Here is a 27,259-nt window from a genome sequence, read left to right on the forward strand (position 1 = left end):
TTAACTAGAAAAAATTAAGACATTATAAACCCCAATGCCAGAGAAGCTGTATAGATGAAAAATACACTCGTGTGACTCTTCTTTTGAGCGTAAATTAGTTCAGTCCTATAGGAGAAAATTTAGCAATGCATATCAATAGTTATCATGTTTAAATTCAAATAAGAATTTATAAAATAACAGTAAGTTAAATGAACATAAGCACAGCTGTCCCTCATTATCCACAGGGGATTTGTTCCAGGATCCCAAGGATACCAAAAGCTGCAGATGCTCAAGTCCTTTATATAAATGGCATAGTGTTTGCATATAACCTACGCACATCCTCTTTTATACTTCAAATCATCTCATTACTTAAAAACCAACACAATGTAAATGCTATGTAAACAGTTGTAAATACAACATAAATGCTAGTAAATAGCTGCCTGCACAGCAAATTGAAGTTTCGCTTTCTGGAACTTTCTGGAATACTTTTCCTGAATATTTTCCATCTACAGTTGGAAATCCATGGATGCAGAACCTGCAGATACAGAGGGCTGACTGTATACATAACAGAATTTTTTTTTTAGGATTATTTTTAATACAGAAATTAAGAACAATAAACAGCCTAGTAATAAAGATATACTTAAATACATCAGGGTATTTCAACTGATATATTACTATAAAGGAAGTTATTAACAATGACAAATGAATGCTATTAAATAACCTGGAATGGTGTTTATAAAAAATTAAAAGTGGAAAAAGCTTGAAGCAAAAACTGTATATACCACACAGTGATTATAACTTTATAAAGCTTTATAAAAGATCAAGGCTTGAGAGGAACAAGGAGAAATAAAAAGTATCATTTGCCCAGGTGGTAGAATTATGAGTGAATCATTTTTAAATTTCACATAAATGTTATAAAAATTGTAATAATATGTTTTAATTCAGAAATAAGTGTTTAATATACTATAATGTCTTAGAATAAGAGAAAATATAAGACTATTAGAACCTCGTCTAAAAAGAATCTTAAACTCTAAAACAGATTCTGAGGAAGGCTGACAAGGACTAGAACAGTGGTTTTCAAAAGAAAGGCTAGGAGGAAGCCCAAAGCGCAGAGCTATTTCAGTGGCGTGTGGGACTAGAGTAACAGTAGACACACTTCCCTCAGGACTAGGGCTTCGCCAGGCTACAGCTCTATGCTTCCTCAGCGATGTCTCTCATTCAGTAGGAAAACACTGCAACTTCTGGCTTTTCACAAGACGGCTAACGACAGCTGATCAGCCTGTACCATCCTATTATTACTCCATTATCTCCAACTTCTTTTCTCCTTTATACCATGTCGCGATGTTTCCATAGTACCTTCTGGATGGTCTCCTTCTCCAGATACAAATTCAATAGTCCCTGCCTATGATTTCACCTCAGTGTTTGCTCTACACATGCTGCTCTCTGTCCAAAGTGCTTCAGAGGGGGCTTCCCTGGTGGTGCAGTGGTTAAGAATTTGCCTGCCAATGCAGGGGACACAGGTTTGAGCCCTGGTCTGGGAAGATTCCACATGCTGCGGAGCAACTAAGCCCGTGTGCCACAACTACTGAGCCCATGTGCCACAACTACTGAAGCCCGCGCGCCTAGAGCCCGTGCTCCACAACAAGAGAAGCCACCGCAATGAGAAGCCCGCGCACCACAACAAACAGTAGCCCCCACTCGCCGCAACTAGAGAAAGCCTGCGCACAGCAACAAAGACCCAATGCAGCCAAAACTAAATAAATAAATAAATATTTAAAATAATAATAAACTATTCAAAAAAAGTGCTTCAGAGTGTTTCAAACTACTGATCATAATCCATCAATCCAGTTAGTGGGTCACCAAAAGCCAGCATTTTAAAATAACATAGACTAGAAAATAGAGTACACGGCATCTAATGAAAATATTATTTTATAACACTGTTGTTTCAATTACGTGTGTGTGTGTGTGTGTGTGTGAGAATGATTATATACTTGGACTGTACTGAGTCAAGATGTAAACTGTATTTAATGGATCACAGATAAAGAAAATATTGATAGTATCCCACCTCAGCCCTCCTCTCTCCCCATATTCAAGCTGTAGCTTTAATGTCACTAAGAGTATTACTTGAGGATCCTCTGACCCCTTACCTCTATTATGAGTCCCATATCCCACAAATGCACTTCTCTGCAACACTCTAGACGTATTTAATTAATGGTGATTATTTAATGTCTGTTCTTAATGTCTTTAAGGTCCAGAGGCTACATTTCATTGCGAAACTTCACTGGGCATGTAACCGATGCCAAATAAGTATCGGCTGATTACTTGTAATACCACCAAGACACTTGTTGTATCTCTTCCTTCCTTGCTCATCCACTATCTTCTACTCACCACTACAATCAAGACTTCTAGAAGATGTCAAATCTCTCCAAAATCCTACTTTGTGATCTCCCTGTCCTCTTTTCCCCAATTACTTCCCTGAGGTCTAGTGCAGCCAAGTTAAACTTCTCTCTTCTACTTCTATTTTTGAATCTTCTTATTAATGGTTTAACAGCACCTTCTCTCTCATGACCTATAAAGTACATCCCATGTCTTTCTAATTGGCTTATCTGTACTTAGATTATCATCAGAATCCCCTTTCTTCACCATGGTAATAATGTATGTGAAAATATATATCTATGTGCTACATATGAAGACATATGTTCTGTCCCTCTATAACTGTACCTATAATTTGTAGATTACAAATGACTTGCTAAAATGAAACCTATCAACTACCAGGAATGTAAAGATCATCCTACTGGGTCAGATTCATGAATTCCTTTCTCTTGTTCAGTATGCTGTTTGTGAATAATGAATAGTGGTTTGCACCAGGACATGCCTATCTTCTCCATCAACTTCAAAAGGTTAAAAGCAGCACTGTTCAATACTAGCCATGGGTAGTGGTTTAAATTTAAATTAATTAAAATTAAACAAGTTTTAAAATCCAGTTCCTCAGTCCATTTCACAAGCTCGATAACCACATGTGGTTAGCAGCCATACTGGACAGTGGAGTTACAGCACATTTCTATCACTGCAGGAAGTCCCGTTAGACAGCACTGGCCTATAGACTGATTCTCAAACACACTGAGTTCCTTTCTTAACTCTCAGTAGTCTATCATCTTGAATTTAAAACACTTTAATACTAGGTATCCTTCCTTTTCAGCCTGAACACCCGCTATGCGGGGAAGATGCCTCCTCCTACTTCATACTCCACAGCTGACCTTCCTTTCATTTGTCCTACACACTTCCCTTCTTCCAGCTGCAGTTTCTAGTGGTTGGCCTCAATTTAATTTCAAAGATTTGGTGAATAAGTCTCAAGTGTATTCCATCCACACCTTTTATGATTCTAAGATTTCAATCATACCCCCTCTAATGTCCATGTTTTAAGACCAATCTTAGTTTACTGTTTGGTTTGTCTGTATGTGAAAGCCTCTTTTCATGCTGATTATGTCAGTATACTCCAGACTTTATCCAACTCTAACTCCTTACAATGCTTTGTGCATTAGACAGCCAATACAATAAAAAATATTTAACAGGTCAACCTGATATTCATCTTTCCTGATGAATACTTGGAAAAAAAATGTCTATATAGTATGGGCAAAGAGAATCCCTAAAACACCAACAGAAACTAGGAAACAAAGAAACTACTTACGAGAAAGAATCACAAAAGAAATAACCTTTGCCATGTATGGAGTGATAGATTTATAATGAGAATATCAATGAAGAAACTAAAATGACATAATATAAGAAGTATGTTTCATTGCTTCTTATTTGTCTCAGCCTAAAACTTGAAAGAATCTATAAACTAAAGGGTCAAGTCAATGGATTTCTTTTTAATCCTATAAAAGTCAACTCTTGTACACAATAGGAGCCCAATAAATATTCGTTGCTAGACTGACAATGTATTATGCAGAAAGAAGCAATCTAATAACACAAAACAACAACAGGATTTTATCTACATATTCACCAACTCCAAAGAAGTTAAACATATAAGAAGGGTTAACACAAAGAGTTTAGCTTAGCTATAACAAAGAAATTTCTGATTATGAGAAATTTAAAACATTAAGATTATATATAGAAAATACAACTCTTACCTGCAGATCTTCTGAGAATAAGAGATAACCTTAACCTAGGTGTAGGGAGGTAAAAGAATTAAGCTCAAAACTTCTTTCAACCTTAACTTTCTCCATACAATAGAGAATATACTGAAAAAGCAAGGTATACAATGTAAAATGGTGAAAAGAGATAACAATAAACTAAGTGATTTCTTCACAAACCATCTGGATTCAGGAACTTGTCTTCTATAGCCTTTTTATAAGGTATCACACTCAACTCTCCAGATTGGATGGTCAATACGTATTGACCAACTGGTTCTTGTGAAGGATACTCCTGTTTGGGCTTTACTTTATCTTTCAGAACCAAATTACATGGTTTGTCCTGTTCCTTTTCATACTCCTTGAAATCACTCTTGGTGTACTTCCCACCTATTTATTTAAAAAAAGAAGAAACAACCTAGTAATAAAATCACCTGATTCATCAAGAACAATAATTATTTTATGAGAGGTATAATATGTAAGAACTATTTATAAGTGGCATATATATCACGGGATAGAAAAAGGCTGAGAAGAAAACAAAAGAATCATAGTAATTCATTCTCCACCACTATTTTAACTGAAATCAGATATCCATTTTGCTAGGTAGCCAGATGCTGCCCCCTAATGACATACATGAATATTACAACACCAAACTTCCAAATCCTAAATTACGCAGTGAATACAATCACTGGAAAATAATTCAGGGTTCAAGTAGAGCCATTAAGTCTATGAGAACATTAGGCCCAAAGGAAATTGAGAGCTTGGGACCTGCGTCTGAGATCTGAGAGGCTTATAAGAATCAAAGACAAGATGAATCTATTTGGCAATTCCAGAAGCTCTGTAAAGGAAAAGGGCCAGTAGGCAAAGTTTCATATAAATGTGAAACAGACAACTGTAAGAGTTAAAATACTGGTAACTGTAAAAAACAGGCATCATTTCATCACTGAAAAATATGTGCCATGTGCCTGCCATTAGAAGTCTCACTATGGATGAAGCAGTTATGGTATATAGTAGAAGGAGCAACAGATCCAAGTGAGAAGTTCTGGATTCAAATATTGACTCCAGTGGGAGGTCCTAGGTAGGACACTTCAATTCTCTGAAAGTCATTCTCTTCATTTAGGAACTGAAAATAATATCAACATTTCACAATGCTGTTGGAATTATTAAACAAGGCTATAAGGAAAAGTACTTAGCACTGTGAATGGTACACAAGATATGTTCAATTTTTTAAAATGTGAATCCATAATATACAGAATTATCTCAGGAACTTCCTTGGTGGCACAGTGGTTAAGAATCCACCTGCCGGGGCTTCCCTGGTGGCACAGTAGTTGAGAGTCCGCCTGCCGATGCAGGGGACGCGGGTTCGTGCCCCGGTCCGGGAAGATCCCACATGCCACGGAGCGGCTGGGCCCATGAGCCATGGCTGCTGAGCCTGCGCGTCCGGAGCCTGTGCTCCGCAACGGGAGAGGCCACAACCGTGAGAGGCCAGCGTACCGCAACAAACAAACAAACAAACAAAAGAATCCACCTGCCGGGCTTCCCTGGTGGTGCAGTGGTTAAGAATCCGCCTGCCAATGCAGGGGGCACGGGTTCAAGCCCTGTCTGGGAAGTTTCCACATGGTGCGGAGCAACTAAGCCCATGCTCCTCAACTAGAGCCTGCGCTCTAGAGCCTGCGAGCCACAACTACTGAGCCCGCGTGCCACAGCTACTGAAGCCCGTGCGCCTAGAGCCCATGCTCAACATGAGAAGCCACTGCAATGAGAAGCCCACGCACCGCATCAAAGAGTAGCCCCCGCTCGCCACAACTAGAGAAAAGCCCGCGCGCAACAAGACCCAATGCAGCCAAAAATAAATAAATAAAGTTATAAAAAATAAATAAATAAAAACACTGCATCAGCAATCAAAAACCCGTAGTATTTCAGTATACACAGATTCAACCTTAAATTTGTTATGGTACCACTAGCAGAAATTTGACATATATATGCACATGTGGGATATGTCATTATGTGTAGGGATAGGACCTAGTACACAGAAGATCTTTTAATTTTGTACCATATGACAACTAAAACAAACAAACTTTATAAAAAAGAATTTTTTTTTAAATTTATTTGTTTTTGGCTACGTTGGGTCTTTGTTGACGTGCATGGGCTTTCTCTAGTTGTAGCGAGTGGGAGCTACTCTTTGTTGCAGTGCGCGGGCTTCTCAGCGCGGTGGTTTCTCTTGTTGTGGAGCACGGGCTCTAGGCACGCCGGCTTCAGTAGTTGTGGCACACGGGCTTAGCTGCTCCGCAGCATGTGGGATCTTCCCAGACCACGGCTCAAACCCATGTCCCCTGCACTGGCAGGTGGATTCTTAACCTCTGCGCCCCAGGGAAGCCCCAGAAAAAAGAATTTTTAAGAGTTTTGCATCTAGAAGAGCCAAATCACCAAATGATAATTACTTTGGAAACATGTTATGTCTGCAATGGGTAATTATAAGTAATTTATAATACAGTCAAGCAAAAAATATATTCATCATCAGTTTAAAATACACATATACATCAGATAGAGAAGGACAAATATCATATGATATCACTCATATGTGGAATCTAAAAAAATAGTACAAATGAACTTGTTTACAAAATAGAAATAGAGTTACAGATGCAGAAAACAATCTTATGGTTAACGGGGATGGGGGAGTGAGATAAATGGGGAGACTGGGTTTGACATATACACACTACAATACATAAAACAGATAACTAGTAAGGACCTACCATATAGCACAGGGAACACTACTCAATACTCTGTAATGACCTACATGGGAAAAGAATCTAAAAAAGAGTAGATATATGTATATGTATAACTGAATCACTTTGCTGTGCACCTGAAACTAACACAACATTGTAAATCAATTATACTTCAGTAAAAATTTTAAAATTTTTAAAAATACAAATATACACACTCACACACACATACCCCCATCTTATATACTAGATAGCAGCTAGGGAAAATCAAATAGCAGGAGTTACATCACTGAACATTTCTAATTAACAGCACTGTCAAAAGAGGTACACACACACACACACACACACACACACACACAAACACGATGCAAAGCAGAACAGAAACAAAGGAAGATGAACCAACATACCTTTTCCTTTCCATTTAACCTTTGCAACAGACTGGCTAAAGTCCACATGTATTCTTCTGTCATCTATAAGTACATTGTCCATTTTGAAGAACGCTTTCTCACAATCTTCTTCCTGATAGTAATTATAAAACTCAAGCATAAATCTTTATGGAAAAGATTTCTGCAGCTAGAACAAATACTGAAAATACAAAAAGTTTCTTGTTACTAAAACTAAAATTTGAATATTTACTATGCACCAAATGCTGTTAAATGCTTTGCATCTACTATCTCAATTAACTCTGATAACACCCCTATGAGGTACTACCTATTATTACCTCCATTTTGTCAAAGAGAAAACAGAGGTTTAGAGAGGTACAGAAGTTGCTAGAGGGCACACAGTTGGCAAGGGCGAGAGCCAGGATTTGAACCGAGGCAGTCTGATTGCAGTGCACATACATATACTTACCAACTGTGTTATACAAATCCATAATCCCTTTTACTCAAAACCCAAAAATATCCTGAAAACTGTTTTTATAAATTTGGTGTTAAAATCCATGTGACAGCAAAACCTAATGGAATGATAAACCTTAACTTATTCTACTTAGTATGAATATTCATTTGTTTTCACAGCGGAAGTATTTCTGTGATTACGGAATGCTGACCCAGAAGTGTGCCACGTAATCCAGAGATATGTGTGTTGCGCACACACACACACACACACACAAACACGCAGTATTACATTCCTAAATTCTGAAAAAGTCTGAAATGGGAACAGCTATTCCCAAGGATTTTGGATAATGGATTGTGGGCCTATGATACCAAGGTCTATGTTACATAAGAATCCTTGCCAGTAACTTTGCAAGCCCTACATCCTCATTTCTGACATCTGAAGACTAGAAATGACACATTTCAATCCAGCACTGATCAATTTTCTCCTAGGTCCCTGGAAACTTATTTTTTGGTCTGTTCACAGCTCAACTAGAAACAATCCAAAGAGAAGCAGATAAAAGAACTAGTTATAATCATTTATTTACAATGTATGTCAAGAATTAAATGGAATATAAACTCCAAGGGACAAAACTTTATTCATCTTTGAATCTACATCATTTAGACCATCATCTGGCACATGGTAGGCAATCAGTGCATGTTTGATAAATCTGACTGATGACCCCTAGGCAGGCATAATTCCATCACTGTGCCATTTCCCCAAAGAGAAAGTTCTCAGATACTTTTTTTCAGGAGGATAGTATTTGCAAATACTCAATTTACTTATACCTAAACAATAGTTAAGGAATCTCTTCAAAATTCAGATTAAACACAACATTGTAAATCAACTGCACTTCAATTAAAAATTATAAAAAACACATATGGAAATGCATGCCAAGGACAAAAATATCCAAGAAAATCTTTAAGAAGAACAAAGTTGGAGGACTCACACTACCAGATATCAAGACATAATAAAGCGATAGTAATTCACACAATTTGAGAGTGGTGCAAGGACAGACAAATAGACCAGTGCAACAGTGCAGCATCCAGAAACAGACTTTACACATGTGGACACTTGATTCATAACAAAGTCGGTACTGAAAAGCTATGCGAATGGGTCAACCTTTTTAACGAATTTTGCTGGGTCACCTGGCTATCTTATGCAAGAAAAATGAAATTTAACATGAAACACATAATATACAAAAATCAAATTTCAGATCTAAATGGGAAAGATAATTTCGCAACAAAGCTTCTAAAGATAGAATAGAGAATATTTTCATGACTTCAGGTAGGCAAACATCTTTAAAAATAGGCAATAAGGAAGAAAAGCTGACAAACTGAACTAAAAATTAGAAATTTCTGCTTATCAAAAGATACCATTAAGAAAGGGAAAAAGGCAATCCACTGAGCAGCAGATACTTGCAACACATACAACCAAAAAAACAGTCTGTACCCAGGAAGTACAAAGAATTCTTACAAATCAATAAAAAGGCACAAACACCCAATCCCAAAGTGGCCAAGTCTTGAACAGGTACTTCATTTTTATAAAGGACGTTTAAACGGCAATAAACATATGAAAAGGGGCTCAATCAGGAAAATGCAAAATAAAACCACAATAAGATACCACTACACATCCACCAGAGTGGATAACATTTAAAAGACAGACCATACCTAGAGTTGGTAAAGCTACAGAATAATAGGGACTCCCATACATTGCTAGTGGAAGTGAAAATTAGGATAATCCCTTTGGAAAGCTGACTGGAATTATCTCCTGAAGCTACACCTACCCTATGACCCAGCAATTCCCTCTTGGATATATACCCAACAAAAATGCATACACTTGTACACTGAAAGACATGACAGAAATGGTTTAGAGCAGCACCATTCACAGTAGCCAAAACTGGGAAAGACCCAAACGTCCATCAACAGCAGACTGGAAATCTAAATAATGTTATATACACGCAATGAGATACCATACGGCAACGAAAATTTACATACACACAATAAAATACTATATGTCAGTGAAAATTTACATGCACACATAAAATACCGTATTTCCAATGAAAATTAACAAAAAAGTTAAAAGCTACATGCAGTAACGAACAAATCTCACAAATGTTAGTTTAGCACTGAGTAAAAGAAGCTAGACAGCAAAAACACACATTGTGTTTACACTGATATCAAGTTTAAAATTAGACAAAATCTATGATATCAGAAGTAGCAGCAATGGGGAAAGTTTGTGGAAGGGGACACAGGGGGGGCCTCTGGGATTCCGGTAATGTTCTTTCTGCTGGCGTTTTATTCCTTGACCTGGGTGGTGATTTACATGGGTGTATTAACTGTGATTAATTCATCAAGCTGTTCACTCATGAGCTGCACGTTTTCGGCATGTATTTCATTCCTCAGTTTTAAAAACATTTTGATCAGATTATCCAAAGCATAGAGAACTTGCATAACATGCAAAAAAGACTCAGCAATGGACACTTACAAAGAGGCTACCGCTCATGAGAATCATGAAGCAGAATAATATAGCTTAATCTAATTTTCAAGAAAAGAGAAAGGCTACAAAAGATTCACCTCAGGGACTCCCCCGGTGGCACAGTGGTTAAGAATATGCCTGCCAATGCAAGGGACACGGGTTTGATCCCTGGTCCGGGAAGATCCCACATGCCACGGAGCAACTAAGCCTGTGCGCCACAACTACTGAACCCGTGTGCCACAACTACTGAAGCCCACGTGCCTAGAGCCCGTGCTCCACAAGAGAAGCCACTGCAATGAGAAGCCCGCGCACCGCAATGAAGAGTAGCCCCCGCTCGCCACAACTAGAGAAAGCCCACGCTCAGCAACGAAGACCCAACGCAGCCAAAAATAAATAAAAGATTCACCTCAAAAACTGAAATGTTGAATCATGATAAAGAATCCATAGATTCTAGGGCTTCCCTGGTGGCGCAGTGGTTGAGAGTCCGCCTGCCGATGCAGGGGACACAGGTTCGTGCCCCGGTCCGGGAAGATCCCACATGCCGCAGAGCGGCTGGGCCCGTGAGCCATGGCCGCTGGGCCTGCGCGTCCGGAGCCTGTGCTCCGCAACGGGAGAGGCCACAACAGTGAGAGGCCCGCGTACCGGGAAAAAAAAAAAAAAAAAAAAAAAAGAACCACTCTATGCTCTACAGTTGACCTGAACTATGTATTCATGGCAAATGGGATACGTGCAGAAGATATTAGTCAATCTGCCATAAACAAAATGAAATTATGTTTGTAAGCAAATAAACAATATAATCTATGCTCAGTGATGGAATAACACTGTCAAGTTGACAAAAAGTATTCATAGCAAACTAAAGGTAGAAATCTCCTTTCTGCTGACACCAATGTACCTTGTAAATATTATTTCTGGTACACCTGACACAGTGTCTAGGTATAATGTGTTATGTGTCTGTCTTCCTCAACCCTCCATTATTCATCTTGTACCCCTAGGGCCTACTGCAGTGCCTGAAATATAAAAGGTGTTCGACAAGTACTTTGGGATAACTGTAACTAAGAATGAGCTACTATTGGACATACTTCAGTCCAAAGCTGCAAAAAGAAATAACGTAGCCTAGCAAAATGGCTAAACACATTGGGAACAGCATCAGACATATCTAAGTTCAAATCCTAAGAGCAAATACAAGCTTTTTTTTGTTTTGTTTTGTTTTGTTTTTGCGGTACGTGGGCCTCTCACTGTTGTGGCCTCTCCCGTTGCGGAGCACAGGCTCCGGACGCGCAGGCTCAGAGGCCATGGCTCACGGGCCCAGCCGCTCCACGGCAGGATCTTGCCGGACCGGGGCACGAACCTGTGTCCCCTGCATCAGCAGGCGGACTCTCAACCACTGCGCCACCAGGAAAGCCCAAGCTTTTGTATTTATTTATCAGATGAAGAAGAGTGCAAAGAAGAAATAGAATTAATACAAATGTTCCTAGTCACTGTATAAGTCACATTTAAATTTGATGGTTTTTTAAAAAAGAATTACACTAAATTTATGAGTATTAACAACGTTTTAAATCTGAACAATTTTATAAATATGGGTGGTAGTTTATATTTGTTACATAAAATGTTAATTGAGTTATTAACTATTTCTTTGAAAATAAAACAGCAGGACAGAAGGCTATGACATTCACTAGGTACATGATTTTAAACAAGTCACGCTACCACTGTGTGTCTCAGTTTACTTATTTGGAGAAGGAGGACAGTACCTATCTCAGAGTTGTGAGGATTAAATGCAGGTCAAATAGCATAATGCTTGCTTAAAGAAAATTACTTGAGTAACATAAGCTATCATTCCTATTATAGATCTAGAAAGTACCCATCTAACCTAATACTCAAGCTTTACTTATAAGGAAGATAATGCCTAGAAAGAAGAATTCTAAATAAACTGCCAAATATCATAGAACAGCTGGTCAGTGATAGAGCTGAAATTAATATCTAGATCATAACCCCCAGATTGGTTCTCTTTCTATTACTCAATTATTATATCTACCTAAATAGCACTGAAAAATTATTTATAGAATGCGAAGAACTTTACCTAAAACTTTAAAATTTTAAAGATACATTCATGTAGGTTGAAACTGAACCTAAATTAAAGATACATATATTAACATTGATAGATGTTAAATTTATCCCCTATTTGAATATAACAAAGTTATTTTTCTTGGGTGCCTAAAGAAAGGGCAAACTAATTTTCTAATCTTAGAGACTAGAAAAAGTTCTATACATTTTCACACTTTAATATCATAGAACAAAAAAAATACATATTTAATATATCTATATTATGACCTACTTTTTCAAATTCAATAAAAGCATAACACAGGGATTCTCCAGTCTTCCAATCCCGGATAACTTCACAACTGAAAAATAGTTTGGAAAAAAGTGACTTTAAAGAAAAAGCATTCACTCTTACTCTTCAAAAGTAAAAAACAAAATAAGCCAAAGTTAAATTCACAGAACTATATTTCTCCAAATCTCTTCAATAATAACTATTTTTTTAAAAATAGTTCACCAGTCTAGAAACTAAATTATTTAGATTCTACTATAAATGCCCTATCTAAGCCTACAATCCTACATTCCCAAAACACTGAAGGAAGAATAAGATAAAAATATTTAATTTTCCTTTGGCAAAGGGAAATTACTGCTAAAAATCCTTTTAAATCGTAATTTATTTGTAGTCCAAATACAGATGAATTACAGATTATCTAATGTAGAATAATGCACACACATTCATACATATACATATGTTTAATAAACTTACGATTTGGGGGTTTTGAATTTTAATATAAACCAAGCTCAAATGTAATCGCATAAGTCTAGCTATTAAACAGAACTAATCCATCTTAACCAAATGAAAGGGCCAATAAGATGGAATTTAAAGCAACTGGCTTAATCCTTTTTCCTCATGTATCTCAAGCCTCATTTTAAACACATGAAATGAAACAGGGATATAAAACATTGTGAGAGAAACGAAAAGTAATCACATTATAGCATATGGTTCAGCTGCTACAATATTTAAGTATACATTAAAATGTAAATATTGAACAAAGATCTAACCAAAATTATGATACAACCAAAGTTGTAGGCAGGGAGAATGAAGAGGGCAGGATAGAAATAGACGTGAATCCTCATCTTCCTTAGCAAGAAGTTAGAACATAATGTCTCCAATTTAAAAATAAGAAGTAGCAGTATAGGAAATATTTTTGTAAAGATGATATATTATAAGTGAGTAGAGGAATAAAGGCAGGTAGTCTTTTATAGGAAGATTTTTCTTTCAATAGGAAGAATAAAGAATGGCTTCATAGAAGAAAAAACATGAAATGAAAGGAAATTCTAAACTTAAAATAATATTTTTTAATCAATTACAAAATATTCCCCTTTCGCACAGAAACACTAGTTTCATAAACTTTTGCACTAATAATACAAGGAAAATTAACCAAAAGAAAAATTTTAGAAAACTTAGATTCAAATTAATTTTGACATAGGTTGCTGGTAATTCTAGGGAGAATTTAAATGAGATAGATATTTAAAATATTAAAGAAGAATACTACAGAACTAGACTTAAACTGTTCCATTCACTTCCTGTTTTAGAGTTGAAAATGTCTGTGCTGGGAGTGAGAGAATCATTCAATGTATAATGCATACACACACATTACAATATATATACACACATATATCTACGCATACACATTTACATACATGTTTTTCTTCCCTACTGTCCAACAGACTCATCTGTAAAACTCACCAGTATAAAATTCACTTTGAGTTCACAGACTCGTCAAAAATGTTATTAGAAAACTACTAACTAATACCTAGTTTTTCTAAATCTTTCACTAATTCTAGAGACTACCTTCTTATTGGCCCAAATCTTGAGAATATTATCTCCAAATCTTCATCTGTGGTCACTGGATTCAATTTACACACAAAGAGCACATTTTCTGGAGGTTTAATATCTGCATCAGGTAGGTCTCCCACCTAAATGACAAATAAACAAGAATATAAATCAACTCCTTTATTTAATTTGCATTCTAAATATCCCATATTTAGCCCACAATGCTGATTCCCTGAAATATCTAAATTTACATTATAAACTACAGGCTCAGCAAAAGAAATCTTAATAGATTTCAAGATTCAAAACTCCATGCTTCCTGGCAGTAACAATATTAATAGCCAAAATATTTACCAGACCCCTACTTTGTGTGAAGACCATGTTTGGCACTTCATATACATTACTGCCAATTCTTAAAACAACCATGCAATTTCCATTTTACTTTTCCATGAGTAAAAATTCAAAAAGGTTAAATAACTAACTTGCCCAGGGTCACACAGTTGTAAGCAACAGAGTTGGGATTTGAACCCAGGTCTACCTGGCTTCAAAGTCCCAATTTTATCTCCACTTTTTTCTTTCTTCAAGTATTTAATATATTTTTGAAAGAACTTATATAAGTATATCTAAGTTATGAAGCATGAAAATAAAAACACCCATGATGCCACCAACTAGCTTGAGAACTAAAATGTCCCCTGATCCCATTATCCCTCTGCCTCTCTCACCACGAATGAGCTTTTTGGTTTTCCTTTCTGGCCATTCCCTTACAGATCTTTATAGAGTTCTGACACATAAGTATATACCCCTAAGTAACATATTGTTTAGTTTTACTTGTTTTTAAACTTTTGCAAAATACTGTCATGCTGAATCTAGCCTTCGGCAATAAGTAATGCCCAATTCTTCTCCACATTATTGCTCAGTATGGAACACCAACAATTCCTGGAGAGTGTTTCTAGCTTTTTAATCTCACCCTCACTATCATCTTCTACTTCAGTCAAACCAAAGTCAACTTCATGGTCAACTACTGTGCTGAGCCGAGCCTACCACTTCCTACTAAAGAACTAGAGAGGGTGACAGTAAGAGAAAACCATGATATAATGATATGATATAATGATGGTGTTGTTTTCCTTGTGGGAAAAGTATGTTGACCGTGAGCCTTTAGATGGGGAAACAATATACCTTCATACATATATTCAAAAACTCTCAGAGATGATTTCAGGTAAGATTACTATATAAAGTGTTTCCTCTTGGACAAACACATTAAAAAAAAGAGAGAGAAATCTTGGAAATCATAAACAGTAAGAAGCAACTGAGCCAGTAAGATCTGCTCAGTGTCTCTGAAGTCTATCAAAAGATAGCAATAACCTATGCCCAATAAGCAGCATTACAACATATATGGGGAAGAGCAAATCAGTAAAATCCCAAAAGGCACCTATAATGGCAGAAATACATCTAATGGAAGCACAAATGAGAAAAAAAAGTTAATGAGTTAAAAAAGAACTTGTTATACTACTTAGTCAAAGATAACTTTAAAATACTGCAAGGAAATTTAAAATATTCATAAGCTATGAAGGTCAAAACAATATTGCAAAACACTAGCTGAATTACCATTACATTATACACAAATAAAGCGAAACTGATGTTCTTAGAAAATAGAGGAAACTTGTTAATTGTGAGAATTGAAAGGACACAGGATCACCTAATGCAACAGCTAAAACCCAAAACACTGACAACACCAAGCGCTAACAAGGATGTAGAACAACAGGAAGTCTCATTCTTGCTGGTGTGAATGCAAAATGGTAATTCAATTTGGAAGAGAATTTGGCCGTTTCTTACAAAGCTAAACCATACACTCCAGCAATTGTGCTCCTAGGTATCTACTCAAATGAGTTAAAAATTATGTCCACACTAAATTCTACACACAAAGGTTTACAGCAGCTTTATTCATATTTGCCAAAACTTGGAAGCAACCAAGATATTTAATAGGTGAATGGATAAACAAACTGTGGTAGACCCATATGAAATATTATGTAACTATCAAGAGAAATGAGCTATCAAGCCATGAAAAGACATGGAGGAACCTTAAGTATACGTTGCTAAGTGAAAGAAGCCAATCTGAAAAGGCTACACATTGTATGATTCCAATTATATGACATTCTGGAAAAGGCAAAACTATGCAGACAGTAAAAAAAGATACTGGTTGTCAGGAGTTAGGGGGATGAACAGGTGGAGCACAGAAGACTTTCAAGGCAGTGAAACTATTCTGTACAATACATGGCATTTGTCAACACAAAGAGTGGATCCTAATGTAAATTAAGGATTTTAGTTAATAATAATTTATCAATATTGGCTCACCAATTGTAACAAATGTACCACACTAATGGAAGATGCTAATTAAAAAGGTAAACAGTTGGGGAGGGTGAAGGGAGTACATAGGAACTCTCTGTACTTCTTGTTCAATTTTTCTGTAAATCTAAAACTACTCTATAAAATAAATTCTATGTATTAAAAACAAGAAAAGGAATCCACAAGTCCATATAGATAATGAATATATGATAAGTAGAGATAATAAAGGAGTGCTCTTCCTTACAAAAGGCAGGCTGACAAGTGTGGAAAAAAGGGCAGAGTTGGGAAATCACCACTTTGCACCCATCAGAGTCAAGATTGGTTCAAGCAATAGTCACGGATGGCTAAGAAATCCAGAGGGACAGTTTGACAAGGAATAAGATATCTGAAGGTCTCAAAGTGCCTTTCTACAGATGGCTTATTAGTTGCAAGGGGAAAACAGAAACTATGCAGTGGAGTCCCCAGACAATGGATTACCTTGACCAAGTGATCAAAACGAACACTTTCCAATGAGAGGCAGATGGATATTATCCACCTCCAGATGTGACATCTGAGAAGGATACAATGTCACCTATGTAGTACTCTGGCTATGGGTGTATAACCTGAATCTTAATCACAAGGCAACAGCAGATAAACCTAAATTGAAGAATATTCTACAAAATAAATGACCTGTATTCTTCAAAAATGTTAATGTAATGAAAAATAAGGCAAGTTAAGGAATTCTTCCAGATTAAAGAGATTAGAGCAACATGACAACTAAATGCAACAGATGATTGATCATGAGCTGGATTCTAGACTGGCAGGAAAAAAAAAGCTATGAAGGATATTACTGAAGTAACTGACAAAACTGGAAGGTAGACTGTAATTTCTATCAATTTTAAATTTCATGATTTTGATATCTATACTGTGAATATGTAGGATAATATTGTTGCTCTTAGGAAATACACACTAATGAAAGAGAAAAGATATCTGCACCGCAATTTCAAATGGTCCCCCCAAAACAGTATGTGCGTATGTGCATGTATAATCAGAGACAGAGAGGGAGAGGACAGAGAGAGAGAGAAAAAATGAACGATCAAAGCAGATGTGGCAAAATGTTAAAAATGGGTGAATCTGGGTAAAAGGTATATAGAAGTTGTCTGCGTTATTTGTAATTTTTCTGTAAATTTGAAATTATCTGAAAATAAAAAGTTTAAAGAATATGTCAACTCCTCTTATTCTGGCATAAACTTTCTATACTTTGTTGATGAAAGCTCTGATGATAAGCTAATGTTCTTTCCCTTATAAATCACTTACTCTTGCTGCCCAGGTGCTCAAAGGATTTTTCTTTTAAGTCCAGTAATTTTCTTAGAATTTGTCTTGGTGTTGGCTATTCTGGGTCAATATTCTCAGATAACACAGTGTGCTCATTAAACTGTATATTTTTAATTTTTTTTCAATTCAGTAAAGTTTTCTTGAATTATAATCTTTAGTATTTGTTCCTTCAGACTAGTGATGCTAATACGAATTTTAAAACATAATGAACCTGAAAGCTCTACTATATAAAATAATGATAGTAATAAAAACTTAATTATTATCCATCCATTCCAATATTATTGATGACCTACTACGTGAAAGGTATACCTATTCCACAAAAATAAGAAATGGAAAAAATGCCTAGTAGGTCAACTAATCATGTACTGAATAACTGTTCCCCAAATGACTTCATATTGCTAGTAATACAAAAAAGAGTATACTTTACAGTGTTCAATTTCTGCCCAGGTTTTATCCTGTACTTAGTATTTTACTATTTAATCTCAATACTTGAGACGTACAAAGAATTATTCTCTAATATACTTAAAATTCAGTCCAAGAAACTCTTTAAAAATGAGATGAGTATAAACAACTGAAACCCAATTAATATTTGTAAGCTGGATATCCACTTCCCATTTTTTTAAAAAGGCACTTAGCACTATATTAATAGTGGAATCAAATCTGTTTACTTTCATTTGTGTTACTATGTCATACAAAATTTAATCCAAAAAAAAACTCTTAGCTAAATTTTTTAATATTTTAAAGACTATCAAAAAGTCAGAAATAAACTCACAATGAGTATGTATTAAATATATTGCTGAAAAACTATTCGAACAAAGTAATTATCTTACCATTTCTAGTAGAATAGCTTGAGTTTTGGCCTCTTTTTCTGCCTTTATTTCTTCTACTTCTTCAGCCGATCTTCCTTTGAAATCATCAATTTCTTCATCTGCTCCTATTCGACCACTCTGTAAGGCAGAAGTTACTCATATATATATTTAAAGAATAGAAAAATCTAAGAAATATGAGAGACATTATGCTTTATTCTTAGTTCCATCAAATGTGTTAGAACATTTGTTTCACAAATGTGAAACAAACTTACAAACCTCTGAAAATTGATTTAGATGAATTCAATAATACTAGCCAGACTAGGCATCTAATTTATTTTGAAATCAAAATAAACATTTATATAGGAACTACCTGGTATCCAACTAAGTGCTGAATACAGAAGATAAATGATCTTAGAAATTAAGCATTAAATCCCAACTATAAAGATAAATTCAGCTTTGAGGAAGCCTCATATGCAGAAATTTTTACCTCAAAAGATCTGAGGGAAAAAGTCTCCATTATGCCACAGAAATTTCTGGGTTCTAGCCTGGCTCAAAAGTATCCCCAGTTGAAAAGTTCCTTCACAAGCTGATAATTTAATTTAGCCTTAAAGCTACACTCCTATCTAGAGTTAAGAGATAAGAGAAATATTTCCCCAAGGTATTCATATAAGCTTCCAGAGCTAAGGAAAGAATATTAGGGAAATAAAAAGATAGGTAGAAAAATGAGTATCTCCCTGGAAGAGAAAAAAGAACTCTAAACTTGTCCTAGTATTACTGATCAAGCAAGATAATCATTCTGAAGAAATAAGTTTTAATAAGGTAAAAAGCAAATTTTATGCAAAACATTAATATGTATATACATTCAATCACAAGAAGACTCTACTTACATCTAGTTGTTCCCTTGTAGGTTCTGGTGATCGATCAGGAATTAATAGATCAGGAGGATCATCAAATGGATCATCTAAAATCACTGTATGATTTATCCTTACAAAATAAATCCAAGTCAAATGTTACATTTATGTCATTTCAGAATCCATGTTTTACTTTTTATAAAAATTATAACAAATATCTTAAGTATCTCTAACACCAAAAAAAACCATAAGCTCTTAAATTTTATTGCACAAGGATATTACTAGTGTATACTTTCACAATTAGTGTTACTGTCTTTGATTGTTTGATATATTATATTTATTACTCTGCATTATGCTAAGATGTAATATAAATGACTAAATCCTAGTAATTTTGTCATAGCTCTCAATAATCTGCATTTTTTAAAAGCTAAAGGATTAATAATTCCTCCCAACATAAGCATTTATAATTAGTACAAGTATTTTTTTAAATAAAGGTCTTCTCTATTATAAAGATTCTTATAGTCACACATTTTAGAATTATCCAAAAACCAGTCCTATGTATGCCATCCCCATTACCTGTCAAACATCACATATAAAACATTCTAGTACATTTCAACAGTAAACTATAACCATACCTGATATCTTGATATGGAACAAAGTCCTTATCAACAAAGGTCTCATTAATTTTCTTAATTATGTCCATGCCTTCTGTCACTTCACCAAACACTGTATGAACACCATCAAGGTAATCTAGATTATCTCCTGTTGTAATAAGAAACTATATAGAAAGACATAGAATAAATACAAATATATATATAATTCAAACTGAAATCAGTTACAAAAGACTACATTAATTGCATGAATTCTCACCTACTTGTCACTACTACTAAGTATAAGGCACAAAGCTTAAACATAAAATATCAATAAATACAGATGCTCTGATTGTTTAAAACACTTGAACAAACCAAATCTCAGTTTTTTCACATGTAAACTGTGAGGGAAAAAAACCATCTACTCCAATGGGGCTGTTGTGACAATGAATGAAAGGTGCTCAACATGACCTGTTTTGAAATAAGTAATCAATACTGAAAGGAAACGGGCCACACTGTGAACAGTGATATTCCAGGAATGGTGGGATTGTAGGCAATATTATTTTCATCTTTGTGCTTTTCTGTATTTTCTAAATTCCTCCCAATGGACATGCTTTACTTTTAAAAGGACAAAATAATAAGGATTTTTTTAACATAGGAAAAAATAGTGTCATTTTTTTCTTCTAACAAATATCTTTGATTGAAATTCTCTCATTACTAGATATTTACAAAGATAATTTTGTGGGTTCCCTAGAGCAAAACTCATCTCCTCACCCATTTCCTTACCTGAGATCCATGCTGATCACTGCCATTGTTCACCATGGACACAGTGCCCTTCTTCTTGTGCTTAATTCTTGGCACTTTTTCAGCATCGAAAAAGCTTGCTTGATCGCCATACAGTTGACTAAAAATACATACAATAAGGTTATAAAATATAAGTATACTCAACATGAAATATAAAACTACTAGGGTTACATATAGGGTGCTAGGGTTAACATATAAGGTTACCATTTGTTTTTGGTTTTTTTTGGCTGTGCGCATGGCTTGCGGGATGGAACCCATGCCCCCTGCACTGGAAGGGCAGAGTCTTAACCACTGGACTGCCAGGGAAGTCCCAGGTTACCATTTCTTTATAGAAATGCCACTATGATTCAAAATATTCCTTTTATTTGCTATAGACATTTATGGAACTTGGGAAAAATCTATATATATATATAGATTTTTTTTTTTTTTTGTGGTACGCAGGCCTCTCACTGTTGTGGCCTCTCCCGTTGCAGAGCACAGGCTCGGGACGCGCAGGCTCAGCAGCCATGGCTCACAGGCCTAGCCGCTCCGCGGTATGTGGGATCTTCCCGGACCGGGGCATGAACCCACGTCCCCTGCATCGGCAGGCGGACTCTCAACCACTGCGCCACCAGGAAAGCCCGAGGCAATTCTATTTTTACTCATTTGAAAATAAAAGAACTTACCCAAAAACTGATTCTCCTCCACGGCCAGTCCCTGTAGGATCACCAGTCTGTATGATAAAATCCCTCTATAATATATAGGATACTTTGTTAATTCAGAGAGCTTGCTAGATAGTTCCAATAACAAAGAACATGACTTATATCCACCAACTCACCTGTACATTGTGAATAAGGCAATAATTGTAATATTTTATTTTGCACAACTTCAGGAAATTCAAGCAAGCTGAAAGAAAGTAAATAGTAAATTTATCACAGTAGTTCACAAATATATTTTTAACCAAGTAAAAGCACAGTTAGTATAGTTTAATTTCTAAGTTACCATACAAAAACTTCCCCAAATGGTCAAATGTCCAAAGCCACTGAAAAAGGTAGTAATCCTAGAAAAAGGCAATATGTTTTAAATTATCATTTTATTCTCTTTTTCTTTGGATTTCTTGGGCATCTGAACTGTATAGAAAACTGAAACTTATCTGGGATAAGCAATCATTTGTTGATGAATTGATTTTGTAAGGGAAAGAAAAAATGAAGAGGACACTATGACTGCAAAGGATCTAGCAGAGTATCTGAAAATGGGTACAGATTATTTATATTAGAGAAAACAAAATATCTGGGACCATTTTTTTCACAATGATTAAACAGCCCTTCACAAAAATCCATATACTTATCATGTACCATGTTTTTTAAATAAATTCACTCATTTATCCAATAAACACTGACTGAGAATCTTCTAAGTACCTGTCACTGTTGTTAGGTCAAATGCCATTAAATCTCGATCTCTGCCCTTAACAAGTTTACAGTCTAGTTGTAGAGAAACATGCTAACAACTTCTCAAGGCACTAAGCTAGAAACCAAACAGTCAGAAAGACATATGAGGTGGTCCCTGCCCTCAAGGAGCTTATACTAAACTAGGGTCCTTTCACCTGAACACAAATAGTTACAATAGTGGGCACACCTGATAATACCATCTGTGCACTTAAATGGTACAAAGTTTAAAAGTGCTTTTAAATATGCCACACAAGTTGAAAAGAGATTGTTTCTGGCTGGGGAAATGAGAACACCTCCTGGAGGCTTAAGGGAGCACTAAAAGAACTGGATTGGCAGAGAGTAGAGAGTGGGCATTTCAAGCTGGGAGGACATTATGAAATACCCTGGAAGTGGGAATTTAAATGTTTTGGGGAGGGTCCAGGAGACCAGTCTAACTTCTATAACTTCTCCACTGACACAGAGGAACAGAGGATTAAAAAGTTGGAGAGGTAAGATGGAGCCAAGTTATTGGAGGTTCTTGAATATCAGGCTTTTGATCATTTTTCTAGAAAACAAATGTATTCCTGGAGTTACTGTTAAACATATAGGAGTAGTCCTTTAACTAGAAAACAAAAATAATGAATCTAAGTAGTGATCAACAATGGTTGCCAAAATCTTTAGGTGAAAAGCTAATGGGAACACTATAACAGATATTATCAGGTAGACAGGCCTGAACCACTAACCAATTTTAACATCACAAAAAGATCCAACCAGACATCGAGTGTCTCCTGAATGTGATGCAGCTGGAAGTACAGGCTACCTGATATGAAATATTCTTGCCAAAAACATTAAACCTGAATCTGATCAAGGCTCTGGATCTAAGTAGCAATTCATGAGAAATAGAAGGGATAGAAGAATATATTAAAAGATACAACAGGGATAAAATCAGTCAAATCCAAAATGAGAAAAATCTATCAATGACCCAGATTCTTTCTCAAAAATTTTTCAGGGAAAAAAGGGGGGCGGGGGGAACTTACAGATTAAAAGATATTTAAGAGATGTATCAACCAATATAATATATGGACCTCCTTACAAGACTAAACACACTCTTATCATACAATCCAGCAATCATGTTCCTTTGCATTTACCCAACGCATCTGGAAACAGGTCTATGCAAAAACTTGCACACGGATGTTTATAGCAGCTTTATTCATAACTGCCAAAATTTGGAAGCAATCAAGATGTCCTTCAGTAAGTGAATGGATAAATAATCTGTGGTACAACCAGACAATGAAATATTATTCAAGGCAAAAAGAATTGAGATATCAAGCCATGACAAGACGGGGGAACCTAAAATGCATTACTCAGTGAAAGAAGTCAATCTGAAAAGGCTACATACCGTATGGTTCCATCTGTATAACATTCTGGAAAAAGCAAAACTATGGACACAATAAAAGATAAGTGGTTGCCAGGAGATGCGGGGGAGGGGAATGAACAGGCAGAGCACAGAGGATTTTTAGGGCAGTGAAATTACTCTGCATGATACTGTAACGGTGGATACATGTCACTATACATTTGTCCAAAGCCACAGAATGCACACCACCACGAGCGTACCCTAACATAAATAATGGACTTTGGGTGATAATGATGTGTCAATACAGGTTCATCAAATGTACCACTGTAGTAACAAATGTAAAGTATGTACAATGTTACATGGTAGAAACATTACAAATGTATTACAAATGTACCATTCTGGTGGGAGGTACGACAATGGCAGAGGCCTGTGCACTGGGTGTAGGGGGAATATGGGAAATCTCTGTACCTTTACCTCAGTTTTGCTATGAACCTTAAAGTGCTTTAAAAAAAATAAAGTCTTAATTTTAAAATGGGGTGGGGGAGAACCTACAGATTAAAAGATATTTAAGAGAGACTTCCCTGGCGGTCCAGTGGTTAAGGCTCTGCGCCTCCAATGCAGGGGGTGAGGGTTCCATCCCTGGCGGGGGAACTAAGATCCCCCAAGCCGAGGGGTGCGGCAAAAAAATAAAAAATAAAAAAATTTAAACATCCAGTGGAGTGGGGCTATAGATGAAACATTTCACAACTGTTAAACAGAAGCTGATCATCAGCACATGAGAGTTCATTTACATGTTTCTACTTCTGTGTATGTTTCAAGTTTTCTATAACAAAAAGGTTTAAAAAAAAAGAAAAAGAGGGCTTCCCTTGTGGCGCAGTGGTTGAGAGTCCGCCTGCCGATGCAGGGGACACGGGTTCGTGCCCCGGTCCGGGAAGATCCCACATGCCGCGGAGCGGCTAGGCCCGTGAGCCATGGCCGCTGAGCCTGCGCGTCCGGAGCCTGTGCTCCACAACGGGAGAGGCCACAACAGTGAGAGGCCCGCGTACCGCAAAAAAAAAAAGAAAAAAAAAAGAAAAAGAAGGGAGAGAAGGAGGGAGGAAAAAAGAAAAATAAGTCTGGATATACTTACTATAAATTGATAAGTAGTTACATATAGAAGTAGATACCCAATCACCTGCTTACAAATATATACAAATAGGGTGGACTTATGTTTTTAGTGCATTGCTTGTCCACTTTGTCCGTGTTAATTAGGTGAGATAACCCTACCTCCCCTTTAGTCTCTCATAGTTCTACGGAAAAAGGCCCACAAACTTGCCAGGTGCTGCTCCACATGGAGAGTGTCAAACTCAAAGGAAAGCAAATCCAAGAGATGAAAAATACAATTCCCTAAAAAATCCTGTGTACCCCCTGGTCCTGCCATCCTTAAAGCTTACCCCAGTAACATGAGGCAATCAACTTTTCTTTAAGCCAGTTTGTGTTGAGTTTCTATCACTTGCACAAAGAATCTTAATACAACACATATATTTGCATTACTCAATATAATGAACCTTTGGTGTATGCCCTCAAAGTGTCAGGCACTGCAGTAGATGCTCAGGATATAGAGATAATTAAGACACAGTCCCTATTCTCTTAGAGTTTACATTCTTGAGAGGAGCCCAGGACTTGCAAATTAATTCCAGGAAAATAGGTAAATGTATAACAAAATATGTACTGTGATTTATAAAAGACCTGAGACAGAACACAAGAAACCAATCGAACTCTACTTAGGGACACTGGAGAGTTTCACAGAAGAGATCATGCTTGATCTGAAAGTTGAATAATAAGCAGGAACTTTGCCAAAAGGACAACAGCGGAGAGAAATGTGGGGTAGAGGCAACAGTATGAGAAAGGCATAGAGGTATGGCTGAGTGTTGAGGGGTGGCGATAAGTGAGCGTGGGATAAAGTGCAGCACGTCGGAAGGCACTCAAGGTACCATACTGCAGCTTGTTTCATCTTCTTTCATAGACTGCATTCCGTGGGGGCAGGACCCTGCTTGTAACTAAACTCTCCTGGTCTCTAGCTTCTCCCCACTCTGAAACATTCTCCACACTGCTACTTATTATCGTCCTAAAACAAGAAGTTTGCCATGCCTCCATCCTGCTCTTAATCCCTTCAAAGACTCTGGGCTTAAGGCTATTCACGACCTGACCTAACCTAAAAACGTGTACAACCAGACTCGCAGTCGGCCATTCCACTGTCAAGCCACGCGGATCTACTTGCTATTTCCATTAAATTTCAAGCAAACAAGAAAACCCTCGCTCCCACTCATTTTTCAAAGAGCTGGTTCAAGGGCTCTGAATTCTTTGCTAGCTTTGCTTCTCCCCGCCCCCTGCCAAAATTACACCCTCCTCTGGTTTCCATGGCAACTTACACATTCTTCCACTACGACGCTTAAGAAATTAAATGGGTTGCGGCGCCTATTTCCACCAATTTAAAATTAGACCCTCAAGGGTAAGAGGCCCATTCTACGGCTTGGCACAAAGTCTCGCATAGTGGACGATCAATGAGTGTTTGCTAAGGTTGGGTGCACACCTCTGGACAGCCCTTCCTCCAACCACGAGGGATGCCCACACTCACGGCTCCAAGCCCATCCTCCCTGCTTTCATCAGGATATACTGATTACACACCAAGGAATACTGCTTGCGTTCCTCTGACTAGTGAAAAGCAGTAAAGCCGCAAAAGCTATGGGCATTGTATATGCTGCATTACACACACACACACACACACACGCATTTAATAACCACAAGCACCCGCCACCCGGACCCAGCACCAGATGCGGAGAAGGGCTGCTCCTCAAAAAAACTTTTCAACCAAGGCCCGCTAATAAAACAGCGCAGTCGCGGGCACCATCAGCCCAGAAGCTCCAACCAGTCCACGGGGACCTGGCAGAAAAGGCAAAGTGGGGAAGGCAGATAGCGGCCCGGCGGAGAGGTGAGCGGGGCCCGGGCCTCACCGCGCGGCCGCTCCTCCGTGTACAAGTCGATGACGACGTCGCCCAAGGTGGTCTCCAGCAGAACAGCCATGGCGCCCGCTCCTCCTCTGCAACAAGCCCCAGGGGTGACAGGCTCAGCCCGACGTCAACTACGCCAGGCGTCACCCTCGGCGCGACGCCTTTTACGTCATCCCTCCGGCGACAACGCCTCCTTCCGGGAGGCTCCTTTGGGCGGATCTGGTCGGTGCCCCGCCTCCCCCGGCTGTCGGGCGGTGCCCTGGGTCCTGCCCATGGCGCGGCCCTTTTGAAAATCGTTCTTAGCCCTTGGCGACTGGCGCGGAAACCTGTCACTCAAAGGGGCTTCTGTGAAGGATTTGTGACCCTTTGTGCTCTATCTCAAGAATGGGGCGCTCTTGCACTGTTAGTGGGAATGTAAACTGATACAGCCACTATGAAGAACAGTATGGAGGTTTCTTAAAAAACTGAAAATAGAGTTACCACACCACCCAGCAATACCACTCCTGGGCATATACCCTGAGAAAACCATAATTCAAAGAGAGTCATGTACCACAATGTTCATTGCAGCACAATTTACAATAGCCAGGACATGGAAGCAACCTAAGTGTCCATCAACAGATGAATGGATAGAGAAGATGTGGCACATACATACAATGGAATATTAGTCATAAAAAGGAACGAAATGGAGTTATGTGTAGTGAGGTGGATGGACCTGGAGTCTGTCATACACAGTGAAGAAAGTCAGAA

At 37.4% G+C, this 27,259-nt stretch overlaps 1 protein-coding gene across 1 annotated transcript in view; it reads right to left on the reverse strand.

The window, feature by feature from the left end:
• PPIL4 (peptidylprolyl isomerase like 4) overlaps positions 1–26,649 on the reverse strand; it is a 33,966-nt gene extending 7,317 nt beyond the window's left edge. The window contains exons 1-11 of the mRNA XM_030853200.3: positions 26,516–26,649; positions 21,580–21,647; positions 21,428–21,492; positions 20,745–20,862; positions 20,004–20,146; positions 19,405–19,501; positions 18,539–18,655; positions 14,073–14,197; positions 12,516–12,582; positions 7,240–7,351; positions 4,403–4,499 (exon numbers count right to left, since the gene is read on the reverse strand). Coding sequence (XP_030709060.1) covers positions 4,403–4,499; positions 7,240–7,351; positions 12,516–12,582; positions 14,073–14,197; positions 18,539–18,655; positions 19,405–19,501; positions 20,004–20,146; positions 20,745–20,862; positions 21,428–21,492; positions 21,580–21,647; positions 26,516–26,585 — 1,079 coding nt within the window. The 5' untranslated portion in view covers positions 26,586–26,649. The remainder of the gene's footprint in view (positions 1–4,402; positions 4,500–7,239; positions 7,352–12,515; positions 12,583–14,072; positions 14,198–18,538; positions 18,656–19,404; positions 19,502–20,003; positions 20,147–20,744; positions 20,863–21,427; positions 21,493–21,579; positions 21,648–26,515) is intronic.
• Positions 26,650–27,259: the final 610 nt, after the last annotated feature.

This window comes from Globicephala melas, chromosome 14 (genome assembly GCF_963455315.2).
Source record: "Globicephala melas chromosome 14, mGloMel1.2, whole genome shotgun sequence".
In the NCBI taxonomy this organism is placed as follows: Eukaryota; Metazoa; Chordata; class Mammalia; order Artiodactyla; family Delphinidae; genus Globicephala; species Globicephala melas.